We start from the raw sequence: 11,851 nt of genomic DNA, 5'->3' as shown, positions 1-11,851 counted from the left end.
ATGGGGCAAAAACAGTGTCACGAGTGGTTCTGGGTGCCTATCGTCAGGTCCCCCTCTCCCTCCCTCCCTCTGTGAAAGCAACGGCAGACGATGGTGTCACACCTTTTTTCCTGGGTTACCTGAACAGACACCATAGCACGGCAAGCATGGAGCGCGCTCAGCTCATTGTCACTGTACGTCTCATGGGTGCTGACAGACATGGGACTGCATTGCTACAAAGCAGAAGCTCATTGCCTTTTGGCAGCAGACAGTGCATTACGATTGGTAGCCATCGTCGTCGTATTCCTGGGTGCTCTTTTAGTCGACCTCAGTGAGGTCGGTCAGGGTGCCTAGGCAGACATGGGAGTGATTCAGCCAGGTCATTCCCATCTTCTGGCGAGCACCCAGGACATGATGATGGCTAGCAGTCGTACTGCACCGTCTTCTGGCGAGCACCCTGGACATGATGATGGCTAGCAGTCGTACTGTACCATCTTCTGGCAAGCACCCAGGACATGACAATGGCTAGCAGTCATACTGCACCATCTTCTGGTGATCAGCCAGGACATGATGATGGCTAGCAGTCATACTGCACCATCTTCTGGCGAGCACCCAGGAGATGATGATGGCTAGCAGTTGTACGGCACGGTCTTCTGGTGAGCGACCAGGAGATGATGATGGCTTACAGTCGTACTGCACTGTCTGCTACCAGCCTATGATGTAAAAGATGGATGGATCAAAACAAGAAATTGACCTGATTTGTTTTGTTAAATCAACGGCCTGCTAAACCCAGGGTTTTGAGTTCAGTCCTTGAGGGGGCCATTCTCTGTGACAGTGGTTTGTGTTTCTCCTTAATGCAAAGCTTCCCCTGTTGTTGATTTTAATTCCCTGTAAGCCATGTCGTCAGTCGCCCCTCCTTCCGTCAGAGCAACGGCAAACAATTGTTTCGTGCCCTTTTGCATCGTAGATTTTCCAGAGAAGCATTAAGTCTGGATCTGCCGACATGGGGAGCTGGAGAATCCACCATTTCTCTTCCCAGTGTGTCCCAACAGTTAATCACATCCATGCTAAATATTTGGCCATTTTTTCCGGCTGGAATTTGTCTGGCTTCAGCTACCAGCCATTGGGGCTTGCTCTGCCTTTCTCTGCTAGATTACAGAGCCCGTTACAACACATGGTTTCCTCCATAGGAAAGTCTCCACTTCATCATCTTTCTGAAAAGATAAATAGATGAAACTCTTCAAGTTTCTCCAGCTTCCAATCATTTTTGTGGCACTTTTCTGCACCCTCTCAAATTTTTCAACAGCCTTTTTGAAATGTGGACCCCAGACCTGGACGCAGTCGGTTTCACCAATCCCATGTGCAGAGGTAATATCCTTCCCCAGCTCCAACTCACCGCTCCTATTTTTATGCATCAAAGGATGACATCAGTCCTTTCAGCGACAGCATCACACTAGGAGTTCACAAGTTGGTTTTACAAAATGATTTCTAAATCCTATTCAGGGTCCTTGCATTTCATAATACAGCACCCTAGATGTTGGATTGGATGCTCATACCAATTCCTCAGATGGGGTTCCAAAGAGGATGGATCTAGACTGTTCTCAGTGGTGGAAGATGACAGAACAAGGACCAGTAGTCTCAAATTCAGTTTGAGGGGGTGTAAGAAGGCTCGCCTGAGGTTCGTCCCTTGGCGGGGCTGTGGGGTATTCCACCGCCTTGCTCTAGTTCGCCGTCAGTCTGGGGTCTGCCTCAAAAAAGATATTCTAGCACTAGAAAAGGTTCAGAAAAGGGCAATTACAGTACAGTAGTATGGGACAGCAAACACACTGTTAGGGGATCCAGCCCTTTAGCAGGGGCTGTGTCAACAGTCAAGTGGCCGCCCAGGCCCCTAGGTCAGGGCGGGGCAGCAACCAGACAGGCAGGGGCTCAGGCCTTTAAGCAGGGACTGAGTCAGTAATTCAATCGCAGGAGGTCCTAGCCTCTCCAGGCCAGGGAGAAGGGAGAGTCTGCCACCCAAGGAGTGGGTGGCAGGTGGGGTGCAGTCCCTCCCACTCCACTGCATTCCAGCCCGGGGCCCTAGCAGCTGTAGAAACTCGCTGCTGTCAGTTGGGATCCTGGCCACAACACACTCATATAGGCTCTGGCTGTGCTGCAGCCAGATTGGGGTCGGCTGCCCCCGGGATACTTCCACACTCCCCCTCATAGGGTACCTGTGTCCTACTAGAGTCCTCGGCTGTCTCGAACACCATCGGTTCCTCCGGGTAGGTAGTGAAGGGTAGGTTCAGCTGCTCCTTGGGGTAGTTGGCATGGGGCAAGCTCACCTCCTCCTCGGGGTAGCTGGGTAGGGGCAGGCTCGGCTACTCCTTGGGGTGGCTGGGTAGGGGCAGGCTCAGCTCTTCCTTGGGGTAGCTGGAAAGGGGCAGGATTGGCTAATTCCCCTCAGAGTAACGAGCGAGAGGTAGGCTTGGCTCTTCCTTGGGGTAGTTGGCAAGGGGCAGGCTCACCTCCTCCTCGGGGTAGCTGGAAAGGGGCAGGCCTGGCCAGTCCTCCTTGGGGTAATGAGCGAGAGGTAAGCTCGGCTCCTCCTTGGGGTAGCTGGAAAGGGGCAGGCTCAGCCAGTCCTCCTTGGGGTAGGCTAGGCTGGCCCAGTGCGACCTCAGGCTGGCTGTGGCCTGCTGCTGTCTCCCACGAGGGAGCTTGGCCACAGACGTCTGGTCTCTCCGGCGGCTGACTCTCAACTGAACTCTGCAGGTGAGTTTTTATACTTCCGGGTCTGCACCGTGACCGCGGGATGTTAGCAATCATTAAAAAGGGGATACAGAATAAGACAGAGAATATTTTATTGCCCTTATATAAATCCATGGTACGCCCACATCTTGAATACTGTGCACAGATGTGTCTCCTTACCTCAAAAAAGATATTCTAGAACAAGAAAAGGTTCAGAAAAGGGCATCTAAAATGATTAGAGGTGTCATAAACAGATAAGTAAGAGTTAATAGTACAGAAGTACTTCATCCCTCTTTTGCCTGTAAAGGGTTAACAAGTTCAGTGAGCCAGGCTGTCACCTGACCAGAGGACCAATCAGGGGACAGGATACTTTCAAATCTTGAGGGAGGGAAGTTTTTGTGTGTGCTGTTAGTGTTTGGTTGTTGTTCACTCTGGGGGCTCAGAGGGACCAGACGTGCAACCAGGTTTCTCTCCAATCTCTTTGATACAGTCTCATATATGTCCAGAATAGTGAGAACTAGGTAGATAAGGCGAGTTAGGCTTATGTTTGTTTTCTTTATTTGCAAATGTGTATTTGGCTGGAAGGAGTTCAATTTTGTATTTGGCTGGAAGGATTTTAATTTGTACTTGTATACTTAGACTGGGGGGGTATTCCCAGTGTCTATAGCTGAAAGACCCTGTAACATATTCCATATCAAGTTTACAAAGATAATTTTTGCTGTTTTTTCTTTCTTTAATTAAAAGCTTTTCTTGTTTAAGAACCTGATTTTTTTTTATTCTGGTGAGACCCCAGGAGACTGGGTCTGGATTCACCAGGGAATTGGTGGGGAGAAAGGAGGGAAGGGGGAGAGAAAGGTTAATTTTCTCTCTGTGTTAGGATTACTTTCTCTCTCAGGGAGAATCTGGGAGGGGGAGAGAGAAGGAGGGGGGAAGGTGAATTTTCCTCTCTGTTTTAAGCTTCAAGGAGTCTGAATCACAGTAATCTTCCAGGGTAACCCAGGGAGGGGAAGTCTGGGAGAGGTAACGGTGGGGGAAAGGGTTTACTTTCCGTGTGTTAAGATCCAGAGGGTCTGGGTCTTGGGAGTCCCTGGGCAAGGTTTTGGGGGAACCAGAGTGTGCCAGGTACTGGAATTCCTGGTTGGTGGCAGCGCTACAAGTACTAAGCTGGTAATTAAGCTTAGAGGAATTCATGCTGGTACCCCATCTTTTGGACGCTAAGGTTCAGAGTGGGGAATTATACCATGACAAGGGGTTTGGAGAGGGTCCCATACGAGGAAAGATTAAAGAGGCTAGGCCTCTTCAGCTTGGAAAAGAGGAAACTAAGGGGGGATGTGATAGAGGTCTATAAAATCCTGAGTGATGTGGAGAAAGTGGATAAGGAAAAGTTATTTACTTATTCCCATAATACAAGAACTAGGGGTCACCAAATGAAATTAATAGGTAGCAGGTTTAAAAACAAATAAAAGGAAGTTCTTCACGCAGCGCACAGTCAATTTGTGGAACTCCTTACCTGAGGAGGTTGTGTAGGCTGGGACTATAACAATGTTTAAAAGGGAACTGGATAAATTCATGGTGGCTAAGTCCATAAATGGCTATTAGCCAGGATGGGTAAAGAATGGTGTCCCTAACCTCTGTTCATCAGAGGATGGAGATGAATGGCAGGAGAGAGAACACTTGATCATTGCCTGTTAGCTTCACTCCCTCTGGGGCACCTGGCATTGGCCACTGTCAGTAGACAAATACTGGGCTAGATGGACCTTTGGTCTGACCCGGTACAGCTCTTCTTATGTTCTTATGTTGTTACTAGGAAGGTGGAGAAGCACTGGAATGGGTTACCTAGGGAGGTGGTGGAATCTCCTTCCTTATAAGTTTTTTTCAGGTCAGGCTTCACAAACACCTGGCTGGGATGATTTAGTTGGAGTTGGTCCTGCTTTAAGCAAGGGATTGAACTAGAAGATTCTAGGCTGGTAAGACATAAAGAGAGGGGTTCCAGAGGGATCAGTTCTGGGTCTGGTTCTCTTCAATGACTTCATCAACAATATAGATAATGACATAGACAGTACACTTATAAAGTTTGCGGATGATACCAAACTGGGGAGGGGTTGGAAATGCTTTGGAGGATAGGATGAAAATTCAAAATGATCTGGACAAACTGGAAAAATGATCTGCGGTAAATAGGATAAAAAGCACAAGAGTACTTGTTGCACCTTGAAGACTAACACATGTATTTCAACATAAGCTTTCGTGGGCTGTAGCTCACTTGTTCAGATGAATAGAATGAAACAAACAGACAGGAGATATTTATACATACAGAGAACATGAAAAGTTGGAAGTACGCATACCAACTGGAAGAGTCCAATCAATTGAGATGAGCTATCTTCAGTAGGAGAAAAAAAACCTTTGGAGTGATAATTGAGATGATCCATAGAAAGTGTGAGGAGAACTTAACATAGGGAAATAGATCCAATTAGTGTAATGACCCACCATTCCCAGTATCTGTTTAAATCTAAATTAATTGTATCTTAACCTAAGTGAACTGAGTTCAGCAGCTTCTCTTTGGAATCTGTTTTTGAAGTTTTTTTGTTTCAAAATTGCCACCTTCAAGTCTGTCACTGAGTGGTTAGAGAGGTTGAGGTGTTCTCCCACTGGTTTTTGAATGTTATGATTCCTGATGTCAGATTTGTGTCCATTTATTCTTTTGCATAGAGACTGTCCGGTTTGGCCAATGTACATGTAAATACTCAAACCAGTGTATAAATAAATCTTAGTTTAGTTAATAAGAATTGGCTTGAAGGGTGTATTTGGGTAAGATCTGAAATATTCACTGAACAGGGAGGTGATGTGTCTGATCCTTTGGGACAGCCAGAACTTTTATATGTGATGTTTTAGATGATGAACAGGATTTTATATGATCATCATCATACTTGACTTACTGTCTGGGTGGAAGCCCAAGGCTGGGGGGCTTTGAGGGAACTGTGTTTTGGTTTCTGTGTAACCAGTAAAACGTTGTGAAAGCTGTTTTGTTACTGGCTTGGTAAAGGAAGAACTGTCCATTTGGGGGATTGTCAGTCTTATTTTTGCAGTTTCCCCTAACTGAACAATTTCAGTGTGGCCCCCCATGGAACTCCGGTTACAGCTTGCCACAACAATTCCTCTACTTTAGATATCACAAGAGAGACCCATAGCCAGTTAAACACAATACAACACCAACATGCCATTCCATACCTCAGTGAACATAAGAATGTAAGAACAGTCACACTGGGTCAGCCCAAAGGTGCATCCAGCCAAGTATCCTATCTGCCAACAGTGGCCAGTGCCAGGTGCGCCAGAGGGAATGGACAGAACAAGGAATCATCAAGTGATCCATCCCCACTTGTCCACTGCCAGCTTCTGAAAGAGAGAGGCTATGGACATCATCCCTGCTCATCCTGACTAACAGCCATTGACGGACTTATCCTCACCTCTGTCTTGCTTGGCTTTAGTTTCCGACAGCTATTTTGTCCAAGAACCGAATGGTTTTAGTGATAGCAGTGTTGTCGTACATGAAGGATCAGAGGAGCTCAGTGTTACCTGAATATTGCTGTTGTTAGAGTCCATGTTGTATGACCAATTCCCATAGAAGCTGCATGGAGATGTTGAAAAGCCCCAGAGAGAGAATTGATCCTGTGGGACTCCACTGCTACTTGGGTACATTCTGTCAAGAAGGATTCAGACCAATTTAGAGTCATCCATCCATTGACAGGAGGAGATGATCCATCAGTGCCCCTTAAGCAGGGGAAGAGGATAACAATAGATAGAAATGAGAAGTTATGAAGTATGGAAAATGAATATGGGCAGCAAAAGACACCAGAGACAAATCCATGGCTAGCAGGTTAAGGAAAAGAAGATTTTTAAGTATATTAGAAAGAAAGGAAATCCTGAGCATGGTATAGGCGTTTACTAGATAGAAATGGTTGTAACAGGGTGTCAAGCAGGGTTAAGTCTGGGAGACATTGGAACTGATGTGTCTCCTAACACTTCAGCTGGGTTGATTTTTCTCATGCTGCTCTCCTGATGTTACACAGCCAGCTTCCCTAGGGACTGCTGTCACCCAGCCCCACAGAGGTGGCATCACACACCCAAGCAAGTCACCTGAACGCTTTACCTAAGCCACTTATCTATTTACAGTGGAGCACCAGACAATTTCCCAGCTCCCCAGCCTTGCACCCCTGCTGCAGTAGAAACCCAGAATTATACTATCTCACACTTCACGGAGATCAGTACCGTTCAAGGTCATTAATATAGTTAATTTCCCTCTCCCCTCGATGTGGGGAAGATATGCAATAGCCTTTGTTTCTCAAGCTGAGATTTCCCCAGACACTTCACTCAAAAGTCAGGTTAGGGTAAATGATAAAACAAGTTTATTAATGACAGAAAGATTGATTTTAAGTTATTATAAGTGACAGCAAACAGATCAAAGCATAGTACTTAGCAAATAACCAAAAAAGCTATCAGAGCCTCATATACTGGAGAGAGAAAATTTGAATTAGCAATATCTCACCCTCAGCGATGATAGAAACTGTACACCAAGCTCCCATTAACAGCCCAGAAATCCCTTTAGCCTGGGACCACCACTTCCCCCAGTTTAATCCTTGTTTCTCCTGTCTGGCCAGGTTTTCTCTTGTGAGGGGAGTGAAGACAAGTGATGATGGCACTCCCCATTTTTATAGTCTGTCACATGGTGGGTACCCTTTGTTCCAAGCTAAGTTCCCCGCCCAGTTTGTGGAAAAATACAGATACCAAAATGGAGTTCATTTCCTGTGGTCAGGTCACATGATCGTACATGCCCCACTGAGTCATAGCAGCCATACCTCAAATTCTGGATGAAACACTGAGTCCACTGTCTTTTCTGAAGGGTCACTATCACTGTGTAGCCTCCTTGTTGTTGTGCCCCAAAAGCGAGCTGTGTGTGCTTTCAGCTTCACACCATCTTTCAGTAACACATAGAATCATAGACTTTAAGGTCAGAAGGAACCATTATGATCGTCTAGTCTGACCTCCTGCACAGTGCAGGCTACAGAATCTCACCCACCCACTCCTGTAAGAAATCCCTAATCTATATCTGAGCCATTGAAGTCCTCAAATCATGGTTTAAAGACTTAAAGGTGCAGAGAATCTTCCAGCAAGTGACCCATGTCCTACACTGCAGGGGAAGGTGAGAAACCCCTAGTCTGCCCTGGAGGAAAATTCCTTCCTGACCCTAAATATGATGATCAGCTAAACCCTGAGCATGTGGGCAAGACTCACCAGAAAACACCCAGGAAAGAATTATCTGTAGTAAGTCAGATCCCACCCCATCTAACATCCCGTCACAAGCCATTGGGCATATTTACCGCTAATAGTCAAAGATCAATTAATTGCCAAAAATTAGGCTATCCCATCATACCATGCCTTCCATAAACTCATCAAGTTTGGCTTGAAGCCAGATATGTCTTTTGCCCCCACTACTCCCCTTGGAAGGCTGTTCCAGAGCTTCACTCCTCTAATGGTTAGAAACCTTCATCTAATTTCAAGTCTAAACTTCCAAATGGTCAGTTTATATCCATTTGTTCTTGTGTCCACATTGGTACCGATGTATTTATGAAGAGCAATCATATCTGCCTTCAGCCTTCTTTTGGTTAGGCTAAACAAGCCAAGTTTTACTGGAAATACCTCGCCCTGATGCATCTGAAGACCGCATTAGTTTTTTTTATGGCCACATCACATTGGCAGCTCATAGTCATCCTGTTATCAGCCAATACTCAGAGTTCCTTTTCCTTCTCTGTTCATTCCAGCTGATGAGTCCCCAGCTTAAAACAAAAATTCTTGTTATTAATCCCTAAATGGCTGAGTTTGCACTTTTCACATACATAGCAAATCTTTATAACTTCACGTACAATGATCACGTTAGAGATGGAAAGAAGGAACAGGAGGACCCAGAGGCGAATTGAGAAAACGGACCCATTTATTGCAGTACTTGTTCCCCTCGACCCAACTGTTGAGTAAGCCCCAGGTTAATCACCTGACATTCTCTTATCTAAGATATTATGTAAATACACACATTTGCAAAACAGCCTCAAACCCTTCTTCAGTGATATCAGCCCCCATATAATGAATAGCAATAGCCATATCACGCATATAATTATACCTGCCCATGTTTACTGTTTATATCGTCAAACACATGTTTCTTTACAACAATTGTAAGCACAACTTTCCTTAATTAGCAATTTATGGGGGGGAGGGAGGGAGGAAGGAACGTGACCCTGAACACATTTAAGTAGCTGGGGAAAAGAAGGGAGAGGAGAGATACCATTACTTCACACAGAAGATATTGTTTAGACAACTACATTGCTTATTCGGCTGCAACACTTCTCTATCCTTAACGAACGAAAAAGAGGGCAAAAGTGGCAAACTTTAGCTATCACCTGATATGGACTCAGGCAGTCTGCACTGCATTGATTATTAAGAACAATACATTTTAAAGACTCATTAGTGCACCAAAGTTTGGATAACAAAGAGCTCCCGGCCCACACCCATTACAGGAATCCTGTATGATACAGGCACCCAGAAGGGAGGGACAAAGAGGAGCTGAAAGCTAAAGAAATAAGGCAGACAAAGGTCTCTGCCCTCAGGAATTGGTAGGCGAGGAAAGGAAACAGAAAAGTTTTTTCCGATGTGTAAAGTAATGCACGTTGGAAAAAATAACCCCAAATATTAAAAAAGGGATAGAGAATAAGACGGAGAATATCTTATTGCCCTTATATAAATCCATGGTACGCTCAAATTATGAATACTGTGGTCTTCTCATCTCAAAAAAGATATACTGGCATTAGAAAATGTTCAGAGGATTAAAGAAAAGAGGTATATAAAATCATGAGAGGTATGGAGAAACTGAATAAGAAAAAGTTATTTACTTGTTCCCATAATATACGAACTAGGGGTCACCAAATGAAATTAATGGGCAGCAGGTTTAAAACAAACAAAAGGAAGTATTTCACACAGCGCACAGTCAACCTGTGGAACTCCTTGCCTGAGGATGCTGTGAAGGCTAGAACTAGAACAGAATTTAAAAGAGAACTGGATATATTCCTGATGGTTAAGTCCATTAATGTCTATTAGCCAGGATGCGTAAGGAAAGGTGTCCCTAGCCTCTGTTTCTCAGATGATGGAGATGGATGGCAGGAGAGAGATCACTTGATCATTACTTGTTAGGTTCACTCCCTCTGGGGCACCTGGCATTGGCTACTGTTGGAAGACCGGATACTGGGCTGGATGGACCTTTGGTCTGACCCCGTGTAGCTGTTCTTATGTTCTTAAGTGAGCAGAACTTTGGGGGAATAGGTGGGGCAAGGGGCAGAGCCTTGAGGGAATAGTAAGAGAGGGTGCAGGAGACTCAAGAGTTCAGTTACCAAATATTGAAAGGTGGAAACCCTATGTGTTAATGAACTGTACCCAGACTGATTACAAAGCTGACAATACACAGTAAGGTCAGGAAAGGGTTTAATGTCTCTCTGATTGCCCAGTAAGTGATTCAGGGAAGAGGGCACAGCACCTGTCACCAGTCATCTCTGCACAGACTCAGTCAGAGAGTCAGGATAAAATTTTAAGTCCCTTTATGAGTAAAGAGCCGGAGCACCCTGCCCCGGATCTGTTTGGTCCTCACCCCGTAGATGATGGGGTTCAGCATGGAGGGCATCAAGTAGTACACATTGACAATGAGAACGTGGAAGTGAAGGGGCACATTCTGGTGAAATCGGTAAGAGAGAGAGAAGAATAGATCTGGGATGTAAAAGACTAAGAAGGAACATAGGTGGGAGCTGCAGGTCCCCAAAGTCTTGAGATGGGCATCCTTTGTGGGGAGGGAGAAGATGGCCCTGAGGATCTGAGTATAGGACAAAATAATAAAAGTGACATCTAGACCCATCACACAGAATAGTACAAAGAGGCCATAGTAACTGCTGATGCGGATGTCGGCACAGGCCAGCTTCAATACAGCCATGTGGCCACAGTATGGCTGAGGGATGATGTTGGTTCTGCAATATGGCCACTGCCTCAACAGGAAGGGGTAAGGTAATACGAGCATGCTGCCACGCAGCACCACGGCCAGGCTGATCTTAGCCACCACAGGGTTTGTTAGTGTGGTTGCATGTCTCAGGGGATCACAAATGGCCACATAGCGATCAAAAGCCATGGCCACAAAGATTCCTGACTCTATCACTGAGAAGGAGTGAAAGACATACAGCTGGGTGAGGCAGGCACTGAAACTGATCTCCCTAGTACTGAACCAGAAGATGCTCAGCATTTTGGGCAGGATGGACGTAGACATGATCAGGTCGGTGACAGCCAGCAAGCAGAGGAAATAGTACATGGGGCCATGGAGGCTTGTCTCCATTTTCACAATGAACAGGATGGTGAAGTTCCCCAAGATGGCTATGACGTACATGGTGCAGAAGGGGATGGAGATCCAGACATGGGCCGCCTCCAGGCCAGGAATGCCCAGCAGGATGAAAGTGGAGGGGTTGGTGAAATCGGTTGTGTTGGAATCTGACATGGAGTAGGGGAGAAGGTGTCCAACTCTGAGGCAGAACGGTCTCTCCTGCATGTACCGTATGTTCTCTTGACTTCCTGTATGTGCCCAGGCTGCAGGGTGATGGTCACAATACAAATGCCTGGGTGGAGAGACAATATTAATATGAGACACTACATGTACTAATGGAGGCCATTCTTGTGGGTGAAGCTGATTGGTCACTCTTCACACACAGAAAAATGACATTTTAATTATTCAGAAAAATGAATTATGAACAAATGACCCTTCTAATGCCAATTCCATATTTTATGCTGCTCCATGTGTCAATAATGTGTTGTGATGTGGGAAACATTAATAGGTATCCGCAGGAATAAAATGAGTGAGGATACTGGTTATACATTTACCAAGGTGTCACCCCCCACTCTGAACTTTAGGGTACAGATGTGGGGACCTGCATGAGATAACCCCTAGGCTTACTTAACAGTTTAGATCTAGCAGCTGCCACCATCAAATAGTTTAAACAAACATTTATGGGAGAATCATTTGGAAACTCTGTCTTCCCCGTGAAATATTTCCCCAGTCCTTATCCCATTTTCGTGG

The 11,851-nt window shown here is 45.5% G+C and overlaps 1 protein-coding gene across 1 annotated transcript; it reads right to left on the bottom strand.

Moving 5' to 3' along the window:
* Nucleotides 1-9,908: 9,908 nt before the first annotated feature.
* Nucleotides 9,909-11,379, bottom strand: LOC127045505 (olfactory receptor 52M1-like). The gene is made up of 2 exons (XM_050941641.1): nucleotides 10,003-11,379; nucleotides 9,909-9,966 (listed from the first exon to the last, which is right to left on the bottom strand). Exon 1 carries the CDS (start codon nucleotides 11,324-11,326, stop codon nucleotides 10,328-10,330), a length of 999 nt encoding a protein of 332 aa, XP_050797598.1. The 5' UTR covers nucleotides 11,327-11,379; the 3' UTR covers nucleotides 9,909-9,966; nucleotides 10,003-10,327.
* Nucleotides 11,380-11,851: the final 472 nt, after the last annotated feature.

The sequence above is a fragment of the Gopherus flavomarginatus genome, chromosome 1 (assembly GCF_025201925.1).
Source record: "Gopherus flavomarginatus isolate rGopFla2 chromosome 1, rGopFla2.mat.asm, whole genome shotgun sequence".
Taxonomy (NCBI): Eukaryota; Metazoa; Chordata; order Testudines; family Testudinidae; genus Gopherus; species Gopherus flavomarginatus.
The sequence above is the reverse complement of the archived record's forward strand: the minus strand, read 5'-3'. Positions and strand labels throughout refer to the sequence as shown.

Excerpts from the sequence above, each read along its gene's own strand:
- LOC127045505 (XM_050941641.1), bottom strand. The coding sequence starts at position 11,326 with ATGCAGGAGAGACCGTTCTGCCTCAGAGTTGGACACCTTCTCCCCTAC.